Source organism: Pseudopipra pipra, chromosome 2 (assembly GCF_036250125.1).
Source record: "Pseudopipra pipra isolate bDixPip1 chromosome 2, bDixPip1.hap1, whole genome shotgun sequence".
NCBI classification, from domain to species: Eukaryota; Metazoa; Chordata; class Aves; order Passeriformes; family Pipridae; genus Pseudopipra; species Pseudopipra pipra.
The window spans coordinates 28,546,759-28,569,402 of record NC_087550.1 but is presented as its reverse complement, the minus strand read 5'-3'; the positions used below and the strand labels follow the sequence as shown (position 1 = coordinate 28,569,402).

Here is a 22,644-nt window from a genome sequence, read left to right as displayed (position 1 = left end):
CAGACAGCAGATCCTCACATACTTGCTGCAACTCACTGCAACACTAAAACCCCTCTGTCTTTAACTGAATTTCACAGCACCTGCCCAAAAAACCACTACAGTTTTCATGTAAAAATGTGCCTCTCACCTTGATGTCGGCTGTTTATCACTGCATTGAAGGGCAGATCAATGTGCCAGCGCTGTAGTCTTTCCCAAGCAAGAGTGTCGCACAGTACGTTTTTGCAGCCTGGGCTGCAGCAACCATGCCCTGGGTGAGGCTGTTATCTTTAGGAACACGGGTCTGGCAAAGAGCCAAGTCCAGATCACGAGTTTTGAAAGAGCAAAATTCCAGCTGTTTAAGGAGTTGGTGAATGAGATCCCCTTGGAAACTGTTCTCACTTCTTGTGGGGACCAGACCTGGCAACTTTTAAGGTCCCTTTTTGTAAAGTACAAGAGCTCTCCAACCCCATGTGTAGGAAATCAGACAAGACAGGCTGGAATCTGGCATGGTTGAGCAAGGACCTGCTCCTTACACTAAGGCATAAGAAAGAAATGAACAGCCGGTGGAAGCAGGGACGGGTGGCCTGGGGAGAGTACCAGGGTATGATTCGGACGTGTAGAGATTTGGCTGGGAAAGGCAAGGCACAGATAGAATGGGACTTGGCAAGGGATGTGAAGACTAACAAGAAGGGATCCTATGAGTACAAGGGTCAGAAAAGAAAGGCCAAGGAGAGTGTACATCCCAGATAAATGAGAAGGGAGAACTGGTACCAACAGATATGGAGAAGGCTGAGGTAGTCAATGAGTTATTTGTCTCAGTCTTCACCGGCAGTCAGGCTTCCCATGGGTCTCTGTAAACAACCTCATGGATACTTGGGCTAAAGAACATGGCACTGAGTGAGTGTGCCACATCCCCTGTCATGCACCAGCCTCTGGAGAAACTGAACGACGCAATGGTCTGTTAAGCGCTACACTGAGAGCAGTGGGTGGTGGGACCTTCAAAGATTGGGATACAAGCTTAGCAGAAGCTACCTATAATTTAGGGCAATAGAAGACTATATCATCAGTGTGATCAACGTCTTGAGCTAAAATAAACTGGAAAGAGGTAAAATCTTTTAGGAGAGATCCAGGACAAATGCTTACAAGGGATCATTTTCAGGATACACAGAGACATCTCACTACGAAACAGCAATATTTATCCATTATAAACAATGCATAAAACAGACCCACTGTTGCTTGCAAGAGGATTTTTAATGGCATCAACACAAAATGGATTACAGGCAATGGCAGAGGCCATAGTATTGCAAGGGTACTGTAAAACAAATTACAAAGGAAGTGATATTGGTTCTATATTCACATTTTGTTTATGTACCTGGCAGCAGAGGCAACATACAATGCTTCTACATCACATAGTACAGGGCATTGCCAGCTGTGAGTGCAATGGCTTACACACTCCTGGCATGTCTCTTAACATGAAGTCTTTTCTATATGATCAAGTATGAAAATTCCTGCATTCATGGGGCGGGAGAAGAGTGCAAGGCAGGATTAAGAAGTACAGATCTGCAGGGAAGCACAGCAAGGAGCTCTTGCATCTTTGCTGTTCCTGTGACACAAGGGAAAAAAGCAACACAAGCAGAGGCAGAGATCTAGGTCTCCAACTTCTGCTGGGCTGCATCTTCCCTCGGTCTTGCAGGATTTGCAGTCTAACAGTGCTGACCTGGATGACCTGGATGACCCGGATGACCTGGATGACCCGGATGACCCGGATGACACGAAAGACCCGGGAGAAGGGGACGCAGGAAAGAAAGCTTGTCATTGAACTTGATTGCCTTGTAATTTGGAAGGTGTTCATGTTCTCGTGCAATGTATTGAAATCCGCTTCCATCACTATGTTCACACAACAGCCAGGCACCTCTTTGGACTTTGTGAGAAGATGTGGTGTCATTGTCATGTCCCCTAGCCAGATTGGTGGCTTCTCTTATTATTCTGCTCTTCCCTTGGTAATCAGCATGTTCATAAAGAGTGATCTGAGGATCATGCAGATGTTCAGTGATCACCTTCAGAGAACTGATCTTATCATTCATCTTTTTACCAACAAAGTCATGATCTCCCTCCTCAAATACCACTAAGTTGCCCGAATAGTTTGCATCCTGATAAGCCACCCAAGGCTGGCCAATGACTCTCACTGAGGAGATACAATCATTCCAATCTACATCTTTTAGATTGGCAATGTCAGTGAAGAATTCTTTGGACAGACCCTGGAAGTTGGCATGCTCATAAATGATGATTTTTCCCATCTCAGTAGGACTTCTAGAGTTCAGATTTTCTGCTGTAGAAATTGGATGATAACCTGCAGAAAATGAAAACAGAAAACAAGAAATGTGAGAAGCCTTTACACACTAGAAACGAAATGCTGGAGAGCATAGGGGACAAAAGATAAAAAAAAAAGAAAAGTAAAACATTTTTAGCAGAGGATAAACATAGCAACAGCTGTGAAACAGCGAGGACATGACACAGAAATCTGAATTTGGAGAAAAAAATAAAATGAGGTATGTACACCGGAACTATCCATTTTTATTTAGTTGCACATATTGGATTTTGTGTATCTGCAAGGGACATCTGAGCATTTAGTTTAACATTTTATTGGTATATGCAAAATAATAATGAAATAAAATATAGAGCGGGTGATAAATCTTTCAGTTGATATTTGATGCTGCAATTGAGAATTATTTTAGAAACTGGCCCTCATTGTTTGGACTAGGTTTCATGATCCACATAGATTACAATATAAAAGCATTGAGACATAGAATTAATTTCTAAAAGAAAGTGCATTTTGTACTTCAAATAGGAAAAAAAAAGCTATTTTTAAAGGCAGAAATGAACTTTAGAGTCACTGAAATACCTCATTTCTCTTTTTATATGAAATTTTATTGAAATCAAGAGATTCCTGTTCTTGACATATACTGAGAAGCAATCAAGTTCTAAGCAACAACTCTTTGAATCAGACTAAATTTCAGATTGTACATGTCTTTTTCTAACACTGTTAGGAATACACATATCTAATTCCACACAGTCATCTGGATTCAGACCTATAGTATTTATTAGTAACAGTTTCAGGAACAGTCATGAGCAGCCAGTTATGGTAACAACTCCCTCTTTAAATCATATAACAGTCATCAGAGCAAAGATTTAGATTTCAGGGCAAATATATCTGAGGCAAAAAAGCAGTTCCTCTAGCTGATTGTGAGAAGGGATGAGAGAAGACCAGATGTGCCCAGTAATATTAAAAGCCAGACTAATACTGCAAGAAATGTGCATCATAATAAGTAATAAAACTCCCACAATCCCTTAAACCTTTTTAGAAAATCTCACTATGTGATTAAAAACACTTAAGCATTTTTTCACAGTTGCAATAGAATTTATGGAAGCTGAGGGAACCTGAACTTTAACTTACGGATTGATTAAGCAGCATTACATTCTACCTGTAGAAAAAGTAATAATAGTAAGCCAGTTAATTTTGCTGATACAGCATAAAGATCCCGTGACCAAGATAAATTTGTAAAGTATTTTCATTTCACCCTCGGAATTATGTATCAAGAGCCCTCTCCACACTCTCCCTTTGTAAGGTATGTTTGTCCTGCAGCCATCTTCTCATCACCTGAAAGATGGGATAAGTGTCCACAGATACAGACTGCAGACCCTCACACATGTGCCTGCAGCTCTCACCTCAACACTGAAACCCCTCTCTCTTCAACTGCATTTCACAGCACCTGCCCAAGAAATCATTACAGTTTTCATGTAAAAAGTGTGCCTCTCACCTTGATGTCAGCTTCAGGGATGGGAAGAGCTGAAGGCAATTACTGCAGTCCGGGGCTGCTGTTTGTGAAAGGCGTCTCACCTCTCTCTATTTATAGCTTGCACAGAAGTCTTGTGAAACACCCCAGTCAATAGAACTGGGAAGTGGCTAATATTACTCTCAGAGAATAAAACTCATTAACTATTTCATTTGAATTTTGATCTTCCTACAACCAGCCATCTTATTGCTCTGGGTCAAAGGTCTGTTGAAGCACAAGCATCTTGATAAAACCTTAGAACTTTGGTTTTTGTTTGTCCTCATTCTTCAGAAGCCAGATGAATTACAGTAATAAAAAATGTATTGAGGTATTTCACGACATACAGGCTGTAGATCTTTTCTGCTGGTTGCAGTTTATATTTTGCTTAGCTGGGAAACAACATTAATTTTCCAAAGACTTTCAATGGAAGACATCCGGGTGACAGAGGTGGCATTTAAGCAGGGTTTTTAAAAATTCTTTTCCCCCTTCTCACCTACATTGCCTTTTGAGCAGCCACAGAGATGCAGAGCTGGTAAAGTGGGGCAAGGAGGCTGCAGCAGAGCTGCAGTGGCAATATTTTTTCTTATTTTCACAAGGCAGGTTCACTCTGTAATGTATTTTCAGAGGGGTTCATTGGCTAGCATGCCAGAAAGCTGTACTACAGCAGGAGGAAGCAATGGGATCTTCATTAGTTTGCTGTGGGATGCTTCAGGCATCCCTCCTCTGTCAGGTAGGAAGTTACTAGCGAAGATGGGGAGCTGGAAAGGGAGACAGTTTATCCCTGCCAAAACAAGCAGCCTGTACACTAGCTCCAGCCAAATCCTCATGCTGCATCTCTTTCACTAGTGCTTGGCTGAGCCCATGGTGTGCCAGATGACAGAACTAAGCCAGCATTAAAATACATAGTTGTGGTTTTGGTTTTTTTCCACATGGTTTATTCTTTTGCTGCTCTGCAGAGGCTAGAAGCAGAGCAATCGAAATTTTCATTTTGGGATCTGGAGAGAAGCAGGCCCTTACTTTATAGCAGCAGCTATATGTGAAATCACTTCTCTGTACAGGCAAATCACACAATCACACTTTGAGGGCATGGTTTTGTGTGTTGCACTGACCTCCACCTACAGTTCAGTGCTGCTGGAAAGGGGAAGGCCCTGTTCCACTCTTCAGCCATTGTGTTCACTGTCTGGTAAGAGAAGGGAGGGAGAATGAGCACACCAGTGAGAGGAATGCTTGAAAGAAGGACTAAAACAGCCTAGAACAGGATGGATTTATGTGGCCATTGAACAACATTCTTCTTAGCCTGCTAGTATGTTTTACTCGTGAAATTATTTAGTTGTGTTCCTAAAAAAAAAATATATATACATAATATGACATAATTAATTGTGAACTAAACATTCCCATCTTTCTCAGCACCTGCATACTCAGAAAAGACCTTTGGCCAAATGTGTGAGCCATGAAGGCATCACAAATACTGAGTGTATCTCAACTATATTACAAGGTGATGCAGGCAACAGTGGACTCCTAAATCATCCACATACTCTCTGCAGAGCACCAGAGCTGGCAGTGGGGCTTTTCATGGCTTCAAGGAAAACCAAAAGGTGATATATGATGGGATATATTGATACAAAAAGATGGCAAAGGGTCTCTCTACAAATACTCCCAGGTTCACAGAAAAAAATGAGTCCTTGGTTCTGATGACCTAGTACTATTGGGATTGAAAACTAAATGGATTTAAATGCTGCTAACCTCACTTATATGGTGCTTTATGCACAAGGAAGTAAGCCACTGAAAAAAAGGAGAATAGCACAGGGTGGGGTTAGGGGTTTGACATTGGAAATACTTATGGAGTTTTCTTTGTGGGTTGGGTTTGTTTGCTTTTTTTCTTTATGAATCACAGAATGGTTTGGGTTGGGACAGACCTTAAAGATCATCTAATTCCAACCCCCCTGCCATGGGCAGGGACACCTTCCACTAGACCAGGTTTCCCAAACTTCCCCTTATCCCCTTCCTGCAGAAACAGCAGTATCTCAAAATCTGGAAAAGAAAGTTTGTTTCAAAAGTGAAAGAGAAGAAAACTCCAAGAGGAAAGGGTTAAACCCCTCTTTCTCTATTGCCCTCAGACAAAAATCAATAGGAGCGAGATGAATGATGAACATAAAGATTCTTTGAAAATGAGTAAATATGCAAAAAACACTTCAACAAGCAAAGACTAAAGACTAAAGTATTTTTATCTCTTTCATAAAACTGGTTTTCTCTCTTTTTTTTTAGAGACTATTGCAGGGTGATAAAGCAATTTCACTTAAAGCAGTAGATTTCTGTATGCACCCACTTCACAGTGCTCAAAAAGGTAAAATGGTGAAAAAAATCAAATTAACAGCAAACTCCTTCACCCACCAGATCATTTTGTGTTCCCATCCTGCTCTACCAGAGTGGATACCTTAGTCTGTATCTCAAGAATTATTCATCTGTTTTATTCCTTACTCTAAAACAAGAGGATTAAAAAAAATAATAAAATCACACATAAACTGCACCTCCCCAGTTTCTGATAGCTTTTTTTTTTTTGATCTGGTAGTTTTGAACTCAAGGGAGCAGGACACTGGTTCCTTTGTTTTGGAGGAGTTCTTGTGGTTGGAGGGGGTAGTTTTTTGGGTTTTACACTCTTAGCAGTTGTTAGGGCTGGTAAAGTAATTATTCACCACAAAGATGAAGTCTGTCTCACTTTTGTCTCTCAGACTTCTGTTTCTCAAATAAAACAGTCCCCAAAAATGCAACATAGGAACATGCAACTGGACCACAGAATCCCAAGCTGTGAACAGCCCACTTACAGACTAAAATGCATTTACTACCAAACCCTTGAGGGGCAACAAACAAACAAACAAAAAAAGCAACAGATCATCTGTCAATAACTGTTAGTTCAAAATGTCAGAAACCCAATCGGCTTGCTTTCTGGGTTGTATAATAAATGAATGTGTGGGTATCCATGGCATAGTTGCTAGCCTGGGCTCCACAAACACAAAGACCCGGATTAATTCGATGCTTAGTACCAGGGAGAAGCAGGGGCTTCACAGCACATTTGGCTGGGAAAGCCTCTCCAGCTCACAAAAGCTGCACGTTCAGAAAATGCATCCAGCATTTTGTTCCTTTCATGTTTGATTAGCAGGTTGTGCTCCCAAACCCTTTAGTGTCCTGGTCCAAGCATGAGTGTGACAGACACGGACCTGTCCTCGACTCAACACTAGGTGTCACTTCTGCTTAATAAATGCAACAGGGAAACGGAAAAGTTTCAAGATAAAACCCAACCCATCCGGCATCAGGTATTTCAGGGGACCTCTGTACCTATAACTCTTCCTAAAGTCATGGAGAGTTAGAGAGTTTTAAAGTTTTACATGCCTCAAATCAAGCATCCAAAAGCATCAGAAAATACCAGACAATACTTTGCCATACTAAGCACAGCAGTGACCTACAAAAAGTTTCTCTTTTGTGGGTGCAAAGGAATACCTCCCTCAGTGAAAAAGGGGCTACCCAATGGAGAAGCTGCCAGAGCCTGCTCTGACAAAGTAACCTGTCTTGCTGGCCTGTCTCTATTGCTGCTGTGCTGCTTTCAGTCCTTCCTTGCCTACCAAAAGATTTCTGAGCATCAGGGGCCAACTCAGAGGAGGAAAAAGAGGCATGGTGGTTGTGGTCAGGGCCCCGAGGCAGGCTAGGGCATGAAGGAAATACTGGCAAGAATACAGTAAAAGCAGAAAAGATACAGAAGTGTGGGGTACAGAGGTAGGGAATAAACAGAACCATTTCATTTGCTATGCCTCACAGCACATGAAATAGGACACCACAAAAGATGAGAGAGCAGGCTTAAAAAAAAACCCAAAAGAAAATACTTAGGTATTTAAACACAGTTCTTGTGTGCATCCACCCGACATCAAAAAGACCAGAAGCGCCATGTGGTTTAAAAGTCAAAAAGTCACAGGCAGAGAGTAAATTCACCAAAGGCTCTTAAACAAGCATACTGATGCAATTTCTGGGTCAGGCAGTCTTTCAAACAGCAGATTCCTAGAGAATATGAGAGTAGCCACTATATGCTTGCCCTTATGCTCTTTCCATGAAGACCCACTTCAGGTTACCACCCCAAGAGCATTCCTCTAGAGAAGGACTGGTCTGAGCACTTTTCAGACAACTTTTCAGCACACACAGGCAAAAGAGGTAAGAGTCTGGGACCCAAAACGTGAGCTCAGGGGTTAACTCAAGAAAACTTGGAATTATAATGAGGCTCAGCAGCTCAGGATGAGGAAGCTGCAGTGGTAAAGCAGAGTATACAATGACAGCACGACCACCTCCTTGAAAAGTATGGCAGCTAATGAGGAGCACAGCAGCTAGAGATATAAGGATCTCAAAGCACATTTTCATTTTCTGTCTGGATGTTAAGGTCAACACCAAGAGATTCTATGACTTATTGGGGCCTTAAGCAGCAAATAAATAAAACACTGAAGGAAGAAAAACAGCAGAAACATATCAAGAGGCACAGGTGGAAGAACATGTACTGAACTATCCCATTTGACCACATGCTCATGGCCCAATGAAAGATTAGCTTGTCCCCTGTAATCACCAATGATTTGGTAAAGGGCATGCTGGGATCCCTCACAAGTTTTCAGTGGTGATAAGCCCTGCCACTGTTCTGGGCATTGGGAAAAGTATGAGAGGAGAAAACACAGAAAGCACAAAAATTGGAGAGTATGTTCCTTTATAAGGCCCTCAGCTACCTGATCTACCATTAGGGTCAGGCCTGTTGTGAGCAGGGGGTTGAATTAGGGGCATCCAAACATCCCTCAGTGCCTTACCTTTCTGTGAATCTAAAATGCTCGGTACCTGCTACGCACCCCCACTGTACAACTGGGCTTGCTAACAGAAGACATGGATGTGGCTGGAAATGCAAACTAGGATCATGATACATAGAGTCCCAGTTCAAGCTGGGTTTGGAGACCAGAGACATGGTTGCAGAGGGTAGGCAAAAGGTGTGAATTGGAACCAGAATGCAGATCGAATCAGTCAGCTGGTGTTCCTTGCATCAACACTCCACCTCCAAAGACAGCTCTTAATAGGACAAGGTTAGACACAATTTGGAAAAAGGCAGCTCAACTTTCACTCAGCCCTGGGAGATTAAATAGGGACTAGTGTCTAGGTGAAGATTCATCCTCAGCAAAGGTAGCACACATGCTGTGAGATGATTTAAGGTGGGAGGGGGGAAAAAGTGAGAAGAATTTATGGGGAAAGAAAACAAATGGTGACAGCCCACCCTAACTGCAGGGACAGGGGAGTGTGTGACAGGGAAGGATACCAAGCACCAAGTCAAGAGATTAAGCCAAATGGCAAGGGTAATTGAGGCAACTAGGAAACCAAGGAAAGGAGAAGCATTAGTGAAACCTGAGGATGAGAAAAAGGAAAGGTCAAGCAGTTATAATGTGAGTGTGAACAGAGAGGAATGTGGTGGAGCAAAGAGGCAAAGGAAATGAGTGGTGAGAGAGACAGCAGAGAACAGGGGAAGGGAAAACACCCGGACAGCAGGTGAGGCATAGAATAGGTGCAAATGCCTTCTTTCACTTAGCAGAGAAGAATCTGAGATCAGTAAAAACCAAAAGACACATCTCTGACCAGGAGCAGTGTGGGTGAGCAGGTTGCAAAAGTAGTGTTTCCTTTCCTTTTAGGCTGCACAAGCAGCAAGTTGTTTTGTCTGCATTACAGCAATCTCAGACCAGTGCAGGTAGGTCTTGGAGAACACAGGGCTGGATGGGAGACACCGGGGAAACTAAAGCTCAGAAAACATACAGCAAGAACTATTCCCTGCACAGACTTCCTGCTCCTGACTGTTACAGTATCAAGAGAAAACCAAGCCTGAGAGGTAGAGGTATGAAGAAACAGGTGCCTGGAGGAAGAGAAAGGGTTGGTCCTCCCTGCGAAAGCCCCCAACCTTGACTACTGCAGCAGTCAGGTTCCATAAAGAGGTGATAAAATGTAACACAACCTCCATCACTGCAGATGGCCAGAAGATGAAAAAAAAGTGTCACTGACCTCTAAACCTAAGTAAGGAAAAAGAGCTGTTGGCACAGGGAAGCTCTTCTGCTGGCTCACTGAACTGAAGCCTGGGGCTACAGCAAAATGAGGTCCTTTAAGCTTCATTTAGATAAACTATCCAAAAAACAAAACCTGGGTCAAAAAGGGAGACAGAAACTGAGAGAGATTCTAATCTATCTTTTGAAAACCAGTGGGTTTATACCTTTATTATACAAAATACTTTACAATTAAAAAACATTTTCCCGAATAGAATCATATACAGATATTTATAATTAACAAGATTCAGTTACACACAAAATGGGAAACTTCTGCACAAAGGAAAACAATGACAGGTGAGCAAGAGAAAATTAAGACTTGACCCCTTTCCCCACCATATTCTGGGAGGAGAGGTTACATTTTAGACTTTTATTCCTATCACAATCTCTCAAGCCTGAACTCTGGGATCTCCTCTTACCCTAACAAGGTAAGGGCCTCCACCCGTGTCCCTAGCATAAGTAAATACTCTTGTCTTAAAAGGTTCATGAAGAGACACTGAGAAACTAGCATCTGTCTGTACCATGAAGTTACCAGTGGCCAGAAAAGGGGACTACTGCCCCAGTTTTCCCTAGCAACCCATATATACATACATGCAAGCAAATACATGGGGAAGCATGCTCAAAACCCAGAATTTTTCACCCTTTCACCAAATGGCAATCCCACCCCACCCAAGCAACCTGCACTCAAAATACACCCTTGCAGGCAGTCTCTGCAGAATGGCTAACACAAAGTCTCATGGCCAAGCTGGGCATTACTGCAAATGCAGTCTGGCAAGAGGGCTGGATGTTGCTATCTTCCCCATGTTGATGATCTGCATACCACCAAAGTGTCAGTCAGTCAAGGAGGTGATAACGTGAACCACTCAGAGATGCTCAAGCCACAACAGACAGGTTGCAAAAGTTGCACACGTCAAAAGGGGGGGCCTTGAAAAAAAAAAGTTGCCAATGATCTGCCCTACCAGGGCAAAGATTTGTGTGAACCCTTGTGAACATTTTCTCTCTAAGAAAGGTCACTCATTGCTGGGCTGGGCCAACCCTGCACTCACAGGGGAGCCCATCCCAGAGTCACTGCTGGAGGCCAAATGCCTGAAGCAACGTGGGAAGATCCCGGGCATCAGCTGCCCCATACAGGTCACTCTGCCCCAGCATGGAGAGGGCCATGCGGAGGGTGCTCCAGATGTTGTCAGACATAGCTCCTTGCTGCCCCCGTGGACCTCGGCTCTTCTGCTGCATGTGCAAAGCCTCTAAGAAGTGCTCCACAGCCTCACTGTCAACATGAGAACACACACATGCTTAGTGGAAAAGATAGCACATCTCATACTCCCTCTCCCATTTGCTTCTAAAGTATTTTCCCTCCAAAACAGTTTCCTCCTCTTCATCAGATTCTGCCCCGTTCTAGAACCAGAGGTCCCCCTTTTCTCTCTAAAAGAATCTGAAGTCCAGGTGGCCTCTACTCCAACTGTAACTGTGTGACACTTCGATTTCAGGGCAGAGTCCACACACTTGCTCTGCTCTCCTATGCCAAGAGGCATAGGCAGTGTGGCACTGTCCTAGTAATCTATTGCAGCCTGTCTCCCACAAACACATGCAAACTCCTGGGTCACAGCACATCTGCCCATCCTGTGCTCACCGGTGGGCACCTAAGTTGATGCAACTGATGCCCAAGTTGTAACGAGAGCGGATGTATCCTGGCTGGAGCTCCAGTGCCCGACGATATGCAGCCACAGCTTCTTCACTCCGATTCCCATTGGCCAGGGTGGCACCAAGCTTGTTCCACAGAAGATGGTCCTGGAGGAATGAGCAGAGAGAAGGGACTGACCTGAACTGGATGTCTTTAAGCTTCAAGCTTTCCTTCCCCGTGTGTCTGTCTTATTCCTCCAATATGTACTCCAAATATGTACCTCTCATACACAGAGCGCCTCCACCCAAGCCTTCACCCATAAACCTCTGGCATCCACAGTCTGCCCTTTCTTACATTGGGGCGCACACTGAGTGCAGCACTGAAGCAATCCACAGCCTTCTCGTACTCGCCACTGAGGTTGAAAAGGACACCCAGGCCACACTGAACATCAGGATCCACAGTTGAGGGGTTGCTGCGCACAGCTGCTAAGAACAGCTCTTTCACCTCCATGAACAGCGAGCTGGAAAAGCACAGAACAGGATGTTGGTGTACTGTGAAGAGAGCTGGCCTGGGGTTGCTCACTCTGTTCCTGCCTGGACCAGCCCGAGCCCTCCAAGAAGCCTGTCAGCTGAAGGCTGAAATTTGTCACCCTAACTCACTCAGACAGCAGGGAACCTAGGACACGCTTGGAAGGCCCCAGGTTTGTCCCTGAGACACTCTCCTCTGGTTCCTTCTCCAGCAGGTGGGCATAGTCCGGCTTATGGCGTAGCCAGTCCCGCAGGGTCTCACATGCCTGCTTCTGCAGGGACTCATTGGTGAAGCTGACTGCTAAAGCCATAAGTGCTGTGAGGTTCCCAGGCTGCAGTTCCAAGCACCTGCAGGTCAAAGAAAGAGAAGTGAATACAGTATTAAATCAGTCCAGGAGACACCCAGATACAGGAGGTAACACAATCGAGACAGAGCACACCATGAGAACCATATGGTCCTTGTGGCACCACACACAAGACAAGGAGCCATGCTCAGGAGCACTTCTGCAACACTCACTGTCTGAGGGCACTGATTGCCAAAAGTTCCTGTTCATTCTCTGCTTGGGTGGTTCCCAGATATTGCCAGGCCTGGGGAAGATAAAGATGTATAAAGTCCAACTTACTCACAGAGAAAAAGATCAGCCAATAAGCCACAGACACAGAGATTAAATCCACCATATTATCCTACACATTTTAAAAATGAAACCAAATATATCAAAATATACACATTAACCACAGGTATAAGTTCCTCTCAAAAGATACACAGATGTCATGGCACATAGGTCCTCAAGGCCAACAAAACTGGCATTGTTATAGTGAAAAGAAGTGAATGTCTACCTGGAAATCTATCATAAAGCAACTGTTGGCAGTTTTACACTTAAATCACAGAATCTCCACTTTTAACTTCTAACTGTGGTCAAACTGCAGAGGGAGGAGGAAAATGCCGATCTCTTATTTCCCAAGAACAACACAGCATAGCAGCAGTGCTAACAATAGGAAGACCCCCGAGGCAGGCAGCTGTATGTACTTGTGCAGTGGTCCACTAGCAAGTGGCAATCTTGGAGAGTTGACTATCAGACCTGAAAGTAGAAGCACTGTTATTTTACTGAATTTTCAATCATCGTGATACCAGTACATGAAAATGACTTCCATCTCCAGGCAGGTGACATAGGGAATATTTAACTAAGGCACTAAATCCAAAGCACGTGTTTTATCTACACTTTATGTTGATGTCCACACCCCCGGCTTCAAAATAGGCTACACAGTTGGTGGGACTGTCAGCACGAAGTACCTGCTTTTGGAACATAAGTCACAAAATGCAGCATCCACTGCGTCACAGAAGGAAGTTGTTTCATTAGCAAAGACCCAGAAATGCTGTACAAGCCACCACAAGCAGAAGGCAATCTACTGTCTTGAATTTCTAATGCCTTACCATACAGCCTGCTGCAACTCAAGAAGTGCTGACCACACAACTACATAGTGTTCTGCCAGCAGAAGAGCTGAGATTCAAGGTAAAGTTGTGACTTGGACCAAAGCAAACCTGACATTTCCTTCAGAGCAATTGTTCATGTCTATTTGATCACAGTACCATTTGTGAAGTCTTGACTTCTGTACTTTTTGCAGTCACAGTAGAAGAATTCAGAATGTTTTCAATACAGCCAGCCAGAACTGGACCAAGATTTCTTCCCCTAAGGTTTCTACTAGCTCTCCATCATGCTCAGCCTGCAGCCCACACTGCCTATGAGAAGAAAGCGACAGTTCTAAAAGAGCATTAATAATGCCTTTCGACCACCTTAAAGCTAAAGCTGATCTTCAAACCTTCTACTTCAAACCTTCAAACCTACTTTTCACCTACTCCCAGTATCCTAAAAAGACAAATGTCTATTCCCCGAAGGCAAGAACCTCTGTTCCAAGGCGTCACTCATCTAAGTCTCAGAAGAAACAAATTATGTATGTCCAATCACATACAATTAACAGGGCTTGAATTAGACACACAGAGAATTCAGCGGCCCCGAGTCCTTGAGGCAGACACTCCAGAAACAGACAACACAAGTATATTTGCATTCTTCCTCCTGAAAACATCCATGTCCTGTACCTCTGGAGAAAGGCACACAGACTATTCCATTTCTCAATTCATCCTGCAGAAGCTGAAATGATTTATGGAAAAAAGTATTCACTGAATTTGGAGCTGGAAATCTGTCTTCAGTGTAAAAATCATTCTTTGGCCCACAAATTCAAATGAAGACTGTGTAGACACCCAAGCCATCTCTCTCAACCCTTTTGGGTTACATCTTCTCCCAGCATCTAGATGAAAGTCTTAGCCAGAACCCCAAATCTAATGAGCTGCTCAGAATTAGACTTCAATACAAATACTGAAAGCAGTTATCTGTCATAAGTATCTCTAATCTTACAATGCCAATAAAGACTTTCACAGAAGCAACTTAAGAGATGAGACGTTGTCTTGGTTCCGTGTGCAGTATCATGTGCTACAAAGATTTCAGAGCTCTGGGCCAGAGCCTTTGTGTTTCCTCTAACTGACCTTAAGTCATAAACCTCCTTTGCTCACAGCCCCCCCTGGGATCCACATATATCAACTACAAACCCAGAGCCACAAAAAAATGAGGTGTTTTCATACATCCTGCACAGCTCCTAACACTGAAGTAAGTTTTCTACACTCACCCTGACACCTCTGCCTGTTACCTCCGCTGTCACTCACCTCCATATGATCTGGCTTCTGTTGCACTGCAGCCTCAAAGAGCAAGACAGCATTGGGGAGGTCACCTTCCTGTAAGCGCTTCCGCCCCTCTTCAAATGCATCTGGGTGGTCTCTCATGGGATTATCTTCCTCAAACTGGTAACCCTAGCAGGGAAGACAGACAGGGCTAATGCTAGGAGACAGGCTTAGGGAGAAGAGCACTCTCTAAAGCACAGCACAATCTAGTCTTGTTGCTTCAGGAACAATCAAACTGCAGACCAGCTAGCATCTCGTCCTCATTGCTAATTTGTAGCAGATCAGAGAAGAATGGTTCTTCTTCCTGTCTGCTCTGCGTTGAAAAATTCTCCCAAACCAGACCTGGAACAAGTTGCCACAGAGACGAAACATTTGGTATGGATCTTATCAGCTTGGGAGGGGTGGGGAGAGGGGCATGGACAGGGCCAGGGGACGCAACACTTGTACCCATTGCATAGAATCCCTGCATTCACTGGTATTTGGTGTTGGACAAGAACCACACAGCATTTGCAGACAAGCCTAAGTGAAAACAGCATTTAACTCCTAGCTGATCTGGGATGAGAGTGTAAGTAGCAGTAAAAGATCAGTGTGAGGACTCCTATCAGCATTTAGGGTCTGTGGAGTTCACATGTGAGCCAGACACACTGCCAGCCTCCTCAAGGCATCCTATCACAGTGCTAGGGCTGAGAGACCCTCTTCTCCATTACCTTGTCATATGATGAGGAGCTGAGGTCTTCATAATCAGAGAGCCAAGGGTGAGCCTCTGCATCCCTCTTGGCCATCTCCTCACACTCTGCCTGGAGTTTGTCCCAGAAGTCCACATCTGACTGAAGGGAGAACAGAATGTGACTAGAGTAACTCAACCATAAACTCAGATCTACACATGCCAGAGAACTCCCTCTAAAATGCCTCCAGCCCTCCTCATAGCATGCAAAGGAGAGAGGTAACCCTACTATGGGCACTCAGTTGGCACCCCAGCCCTCCTCAGTCAGCTTTACCTCCACAGCAGCCTTTGCCTGCTCAAATTCCGTATCAAGAGTTGACATGTTCCCAGATCGCGCAAATTGATCCACCCAGGCATCGGATGCCCCCTGGGAGTTCGGAAACAGAAACACACTTTTCTTTTTAGAATTTGGCTACCTTAGGGCACATCCCAAAACAGCAGGAGGGTCTGTGACGACCCCTCCTCCCCATCAGTAAGAACTGATGGCCTATAAAGTGGAAAAGAGTTCATCTGAATTTCCTCTTCCTCCCAGACGCTATGGGAGATGAGAAAACAAACTGTCCACATACATTCCCAGCTTCTGGCTAGACTCTGCTAAGAACCCAACAGCCCCTCCCTTGTCTCCCTCAGCATTGCTGAGAGTTGGATTTGCCATTCTCCCTTGCTCCCAGACTGTGGCACTGTGGCAAAAAACTTTCTTCCTTCAGAGCATACAGGCCTGGGGCTCCTACCTGCTGCTGTATAAACTCAGCTGCCCATTGCTCTGCCTGATCTTGGTCTCTGTGGGTCACCTGATTAGCTTCGATCGATACCCTCCCATCTCCGATCTGGCGGACAAACTTTAGGAACTGCAGCAGAGAAATGAAACAAGGGTGGAGCTGGGCAGATGCTGTGCCAACAAGCCCTCTGCCCATGCCCCCCTCCTTCGCTAAGAGGGCTTCTCTCTGCAAAGTGAGCTCAAAAGGCCCAGAAAGGTGGGGAGGAGAGTCATGTTGTAGAGATGGATAATATCTAAAAGTGGATTGTAGGATTCAACTTCCAGGAATCAGGGAAGAAATGGAAATATGGGACAACAGGAGGCTTTATTCCTTTACTGTCTTCACCCCTCTCAATTCCACACACCCCTCACTCACAGTAATATAACTACTACCAATTATAAAATTACTAATTCATAGTAATAATTCATCTCTCAGCCCAAATCAGGAGCTTTCTCACCTCAGTGTTCTTGAGTTTTGGATCGTCCACTTTAGAGAGGAAATCAGTAACAGTTTTCTTAAGATCTTCCTCAGGTTGATATTCCTCATACCTGTGTTCAGAGGCAGTAAAAGGGAAAGAGGTGGCCTGATACCAGGCAACAGCAAACTCTTTCATTAACCACAGTGTACACAATGGGCCAGACAACAGTACTGAGGGATACAACCCCTCCTCAAAGATTCTGGGGTTTTCCTATGTGATTCAGTACCACTATCCATCTGTAAAAATTCAAAATTAGTCCTAAGTTAACTGTGCGAGTAACTTACGCAAACAGTATCAGAATTAAACAATCACAGAGTCAGCACAGTTCTGCAGAGCAGTCTGGATTCCCTGGCAAGCTCTCATGCTATCAGACACTGCAAGTTTTAGCACTACCAAAAACAAGGTCATATATCCAGGAACAAAGAAAGTAGGTCATGTCCGTTGAAGAGGAAAACAGTGTCTTGGAAAAGCATCAGCTCCACAGAGGACTGAGGGCTCACAGTAAGTACAAAATTCAATATGTTGTCTGGCTTACAGCAGGATAGGACCAGTTCTAGGTGTTACCACTTGAGGAAGTCTTTGGAACTGGTGGCAATAACTCAGGAATGTCCATTATTTGCAGAAAGGCATCAGGAAAGGCATGAGCTGAGAGGAAGGAGAATCCAAATACGCAAAATGTCTTTTAGGAAAAGATCTAAGAGGTCCAAATTGCTTGTGTGTGTTTTGCTTCTTTAACTGAAAAATTTGACTATACTCAACAGGTACCTACAGAGAGATGATCCGAAGCAGTAGACCGTTCTTTTATCTACCAGAAAAAAACACATTGAAATAATATCTAGACAGTTGAATCCAGAAACATATTGAGGAAAGGCTAGAAGTCAGATAGTGAAAATAAAGTGATGAAAGTTTACAACTAGGAGAGTCTAGTACTTGAAATCTCTAAATCTAAAAAAGCATCTGTTGCTAAAAAAAATTTCCTGAGCTCACTCCTGAAATCACTATAAGGAGTTTTGCATTAGGCATGAGATTGAGCTAGCCTACACAATCAAAGTATCTTCCTGGAACTAGAGAACAGAAAAGCTGGGATCTCTTAAAAACTTCAGTCTCCAAGCATGGTTTCCTCTTCTCTCTGAAACCAAAGGCCTGAGAACATCATTTTAGGTTAAAAGACTCAAAAGCATTCAGGTCATAGCAGACTTGTATCATCTATCCAAATTTCACCGACACAAGTACCTAGCAGCAACAGCTAGTCTTGAAAAGTCAGACTCACCATTTATCTGCCAAAGACTGATCTTCTGATTCCCCAAGCCACAGTTTCTCCTCTGACTGCTCTAGGTATTCTTCTGCCCACTTGGCAGGAGACACAGACAGTGGATCTGCACAGGACATCAGGAGGAATAGGGAGAAAAGTAAGACAGGCAGACCACTACACCTTTGCTTCTATTTGCTAATTCTGTATTTGTTTATTCTGATCTCGAAATCAAGCCTCAGGTTCAGACAGTGTATTAATACAGATGCCACTGTAGTGAGAATAAACTTATGATTTTCTGCTTTAATATCACAACTTATTCATCTGCTCTCTGTGCAATACTATGTAGGTCAAGAAAATTAGCAATGCATTACAAGTTTCTGTCAAAAGCAGAGCCTACAAAGCACTAGGTTTTCAACAGGACTTTCTCAAAGACCTTCATAAATGCCAGTTTATATTCCCAGAAACATAAAGACTGAGGGTCAAGGAATGGGACTACCCAGTTTTCTACAGTGGCAACCCCAGGAGAATAGAATAGGATCTATTTAAATCTTACTCATAATTTCCAGATTAGGACATGGATGGTAACAGGATCCTATTCCAGACACAGTTCTATACACAATGCAGAATGGCTTTTCAGATAAAGTACTGGCTTGCTTTAAATAAGAAGCTTAACTTTTGGGCCAGAAACATTCACTTTGCACATTTCCAGGGTGTAACTCCCCTCTACCTCCATTTAACTGACACAAAATATTGGTCAAAGATTCGCCTTTGTACCAAAGAAAAATTTAGCATTAAGAGAGGGAATTAGAGAACATGAAAGCAAGAAGCAGTACCAGACCATCTCCAACTTGCATTAGTTGAATCACAGTTTTTATAAAAGCAGTTTAAATAGAGTGCTTCTCCTAAATTCTCCAAGTAATCTAAGATAAAACCAAAAGATCTTTACACCTAAATAAAGGCTTCCACAGCACATTGTTCACAATTTGGCTAAGCCATCGCAAAGCAGCTTCCCTACCCACCACTCCATTAAAGTTGCTACAGGAAACAATGACTGCTGGGCCCAAAGCAAGACTCCCAATTTCACATTCAGTAACTCTTCACTATACACAGGCATGTGACTGACATTCATCTTGACAGTAATTCCAAAAGGGACACTTCACCTGTCACTTCAGCAATGAACTCCTGTGACCAGTCAGCCTCATTGTAATCTGAAGAGACATCACCAGTGCTATCTGTTGCAGCCAAGAATTCCTGGGTCCAGTTTTCAGACAGTGCCAGAGCTGCCACACCTGGAGCTACATGAAGAAAAAAAATGGAAGTGAGGATTGGAGCACTCAAAGGCATCATTAAAGTGTTCCAGGTTGGCCCTCATCACCTCTGACCTTTCCCCTTCTCTTTGTTAGAATAAAATCACAGAAATATTCCACTTGGAAAGAATCTCTGGAGGTTGCTAGTTTTCTCATAGCAGATTAACACTAAAGCTGGAGATCAGGTTGCCCAGGGCATTCACCAGGTAACTTCTGAACTTGTCCAAGGCTGGCAATTCCCCAGCCTCCCTAGGCACCTGTTCCAGTACTGAACTGTCCCCTCCAAGGGAAGAAATGTTTCCATACACCTACTCAGTTTCTCTTTCCATAAGTTGTATCCATTTCCCTTTGTCCTTCTCCTGTCTATCGCTGTGAAGATCCTGACCATGGCTGCTGAAGACAGCAATGAGACACTCCACCCCCCTGCCCCTTAGACTCTTCCCTAGGCTAAACATATCCAGTTCCCTCGGCCTTTCCTCTTCCAACATGTATTCCTGTTCCTGAATACTCTACTGATCTCCACTGAACTTGTTCCACTAGCTCAGTGTACTGGGAAGCCCAATCTTGAAACTATACTCCAGATACAATCTCACAAGTGCTGAGTAGATGGGAACCACACTGCTAAGAGCTTAACCATAACACCAAGATCTTTTCCAGACCTCTACCTACTCCATCTCCCCTCACCTCGCTGAGGGGCCTGCCGGAAGCTTGACTGCTCAATCTCTTGCATCTCAGCCAACAGGTCATCCATCTTAAAGGTCTGGGGTGCACGGGATAGTAAAGGGCCATTCTGTGCTTGCAGAAACTCTCCAACCAGCTGCCAAAGACAGAAATGGATTACAAACATTGCATAGAAGATGAACAGACAGATCCATGGAGCATGAGAGAAAGAAGTGGGCTTGTCAGAACGAAATACTAGCATCAGGTAGGGAAAAAAAATAACAAATAGTGTTGATGAGAAAAGCTATAAGGAGATGAATTAATCTGTTCTTACCTCATCTTCGGTGGCCACTCCCAGTGGTTTGGATACCTGCAGGGAACAGTGGGCAATTGTGTCAACAGTTTTGATCCCATAACCCCCTCCACACACACACTGTGACCCAATTAGATTACATCTTCCTCTTCCTTCAGCTTAGGCTGTCAACATTTTCTTGCATTAGCTGCCTGCTAAAGCTAAAGCAGCAGGAACACTTTGAGGGATTCTGTCCAACCCCCCTCCCACCACTCTCTGGTTTAGGACGGTGACAGCAAGGTATACAGCTCACCACAGCCACCAGCATCCCCTGAGCGCCCACAAACATGCCCTCACCCCACAGCCCTGTGCCGGGTGACCCCGCGGCCTCTTTCCTCAGAAAAATGTCCCACTGCCCCTTTGTGCAGGGACTCCCGCGCAGTGCTCACCCTGGGCCGCCTTCGCAGCCCACCCCCGACCCGAGTCGACCGACCCAGCCATAGCCCAGCAAGCGGAGCAACACTCACGGCTGCGGCTTCGGTAGCCCCGGGGGGCCAGGCCAGCGGGCCCTGCAGCCCTTCCTGCCGCAGGGCTTTGTCCTGCGTGAAGTGCCCCGCCAGCTTCATCAGGGGGTTGGAGCCCCCGCACTCCGGCTCCACCAGCTCCCTCATGGCCATGGCGCCGCGCAGGGAGGAAGGGAGGGTCGGCGCCGAACGCCGCCGCGCCTGCACCTGGCACCGGGGCGGCACAGTCACCGAGTGAGCGCCGGGCGAAGCGACCTGCTGACCCCGACCCGACCGCGACCCGCCAGCACCGCCCGCCCCACGGGCCCGGCCCGGGAGAGGACGGACACTCGCTCGCCAGGACGGCAAGGCCGCGGCGCCCGCCCCCAGCCCCGCGCCCCCACTCGCCCCTCCCTCCCACCGCCCGGGACCCCTGTCCCGCCCCGTCCCGTCCCCGCCCGCCCCGCGCCGGCGGCGGCGCCGGGACGGGCCGCGGGGCTCCCCCCGCCAGCTCCGCACCTGGGGCCGCCGGGGCGCGCACGGCTCGCGCGGAGGGGCGGGGCCAGCCCTTAAAGGGACACGCACCGGGGCGCCTTAAAGGGGCAGAGTCCCGCGGGCTGCACCCCCCGCGTCACCGCCCCTGTCACCCCCGGCGTCACCGCCCCTGTCACCCCCCGCGTCACCGCCCCTGTCACCGCTCGCCGCCGGGCACCACACCCCCGGCCGCTGCACGGCCGCTGGACCCGCCCCGCCCCGCAGCTCCCGGACCGGTTCCCGAAGCAGTGTGTATATGTACATGGTATGCACCCTGCACATCTCGTTGAATATATATATAAATGCACACGTATATTTATATGTATAGTTATATACACATATATTCATATATACATACATATGTCCGCGAATACAACGAGATGTATATGGTATGTATATCTGAGATATATATGTAGCTCTATATACAAGACGTATGTGGTATGTATATATGAGATATGTATGTGTATATATATGTGAGGTATGTATATGGCATGATTATCTGAGATATGGATGTATATGTATATACAAGCTATATACATGCTATGCACCATGTGCATCTTCTGTATTTGTAAATACATGTACATATATATATTCATATATATATATTCAACAAGATGGATATGGTACGTACCTGTATATATTTGCATATATACGTAAATGAATGTATACTGTATTAGAACACGCTCATCTGGCTGATGGACTAATATTTTATAGTTTGCTCTGGGATCAATAAAATGTTGCAACTGGCAGCCACAGGTCAAAAGTGGCTGCGTTTGACTGAAAAGTATGTGATGGTTTCAGATAAGCCATAGAAACGTCAACTCCTTTACAGCCTTGATCCTTCTACACACGTGATTCCACAGGAGGGTCAAACCACTTGGAAAATCAGAGGTCATTTGTGTATAGCCTCTAAAAGAATGGGGAAAGCACAAGGAGGGGTTTGCATGATGTGTACTGCCTCCCATGACAATAGGGTACTAGAAATAAATTGTTTACAGAGTCAAATCCCATCTTCTCCTTTTCAAAGGAATATGTTCCCCTGCATGCTCCTGTCCAGATTTGCCAGGTGCAGTTCATCTGTCCAAACACTGACATCTGGTGCTGGTTTAGACACAGTTCTTTGGCAGTAGGTCTTCTTGACTGCTCTGCTTACAGCTTTGAAACACATGTGACATCTACAGCCAGTTCTGTGCTAGCAAGCAGTATGGCTCAACAGGAGCAAATCTTTAAAGTCATAGGAGCTGAGGCTGAAAATACAACATCCACACCAAACAGGTTTGGGGAGGTGTCTCCTATGTGCAGCACACTGTCTTAGCACCACCTAAAGGGAATCCTGTTTGCACACTG

General features: G+C 45.0%; 1 protein-coding gene across 5 annotated transcripts; it reads right to left on the bottom strand.

The window, feature by feature from the left end:
• Positions 1-10,049: 10,049 nt before the first annotated feature.
• On the bottom strand, positions 10,050-21,395 carry PEX5 (peroxisomal biogenesis factor 5). Of its 5 annotated transcripts, XM_064644711.1 has the most exons (16): positions 21,283-21,395; positions 20,788-20,991; positions 20,303-20,338; positions 19,993-20,125; positions 19,162-19,296; positions 18,020-18,125; positions 16,729-16,819; positions 16,245-16,361; positions 15,788-15,880; positions 15,497-15,616; positions 14,775-14,918; positions 12,576-12,646; positions 12,191-12,406; positions 11,886-12,051; positions 11,541-11,698; positions 10,050-11,177 (listed from the first exon to the last, which is right to left on the bottom strand). In XM_064644711.1, the coding sequence occupies exons 2-16, from the start codon at positions 20,935-20,937 to the stop codon at positions 10,976-10,978; spliced, it is 1,938 nt and encodes a 645-aa protein (XP_064500781.1). In that variant the 5' UTR covers positions 20,938-20,991; positions 21,283-21,395; the 3' UTR covers positions 10,050-10,975. The 5 variants fall into 5 exon arrangements, with proteins under 5 accessions (XP_064500781.1, XP_064500780.1, XP_064500782.1 ...); XM_064644710.1 differs by lacking the exon at positions 21,283-21,395 and having other exon boundaries at positions 20,788-21,112; XM_064644712.1 differs by lacking the exons at positions 15,788-15,880; positions 21,283-21,395 and having other exon boundaries at positions 20,788-21,114.
• Positions 21,396-22,644: the final 1,249 nt, after the last annotated feature.

What these genes read in the sequence shown, in the direction of transcription:
- PEX5 (XM_064644711.1), bottom strand. Translation starts at nt 20,937, where the DNA reads ATGGCCATGAGGGAGCTGGTGGAGCCGGAGTGCGGGGGCTCCAACCCC. An exon ending in GTTCATTGCTGAAGTGACAG is followed by an intron (nt 18,126 to 19,161) that starts GTGAAGTGTCCC and finishes TGTCCTGTGCAG; the next exon opens with ATCCACTGTCTGTGTCTCCT. An exon ending in AGGCAAAGGCTGCTGTGGAG is followed by an intron (nt 15,617 to 15,787) that starts GTAAAGCTGACT and finishes TTCTCCCTTCAG; the next exon opens with TCAGATGTGGACTTCTGGGA.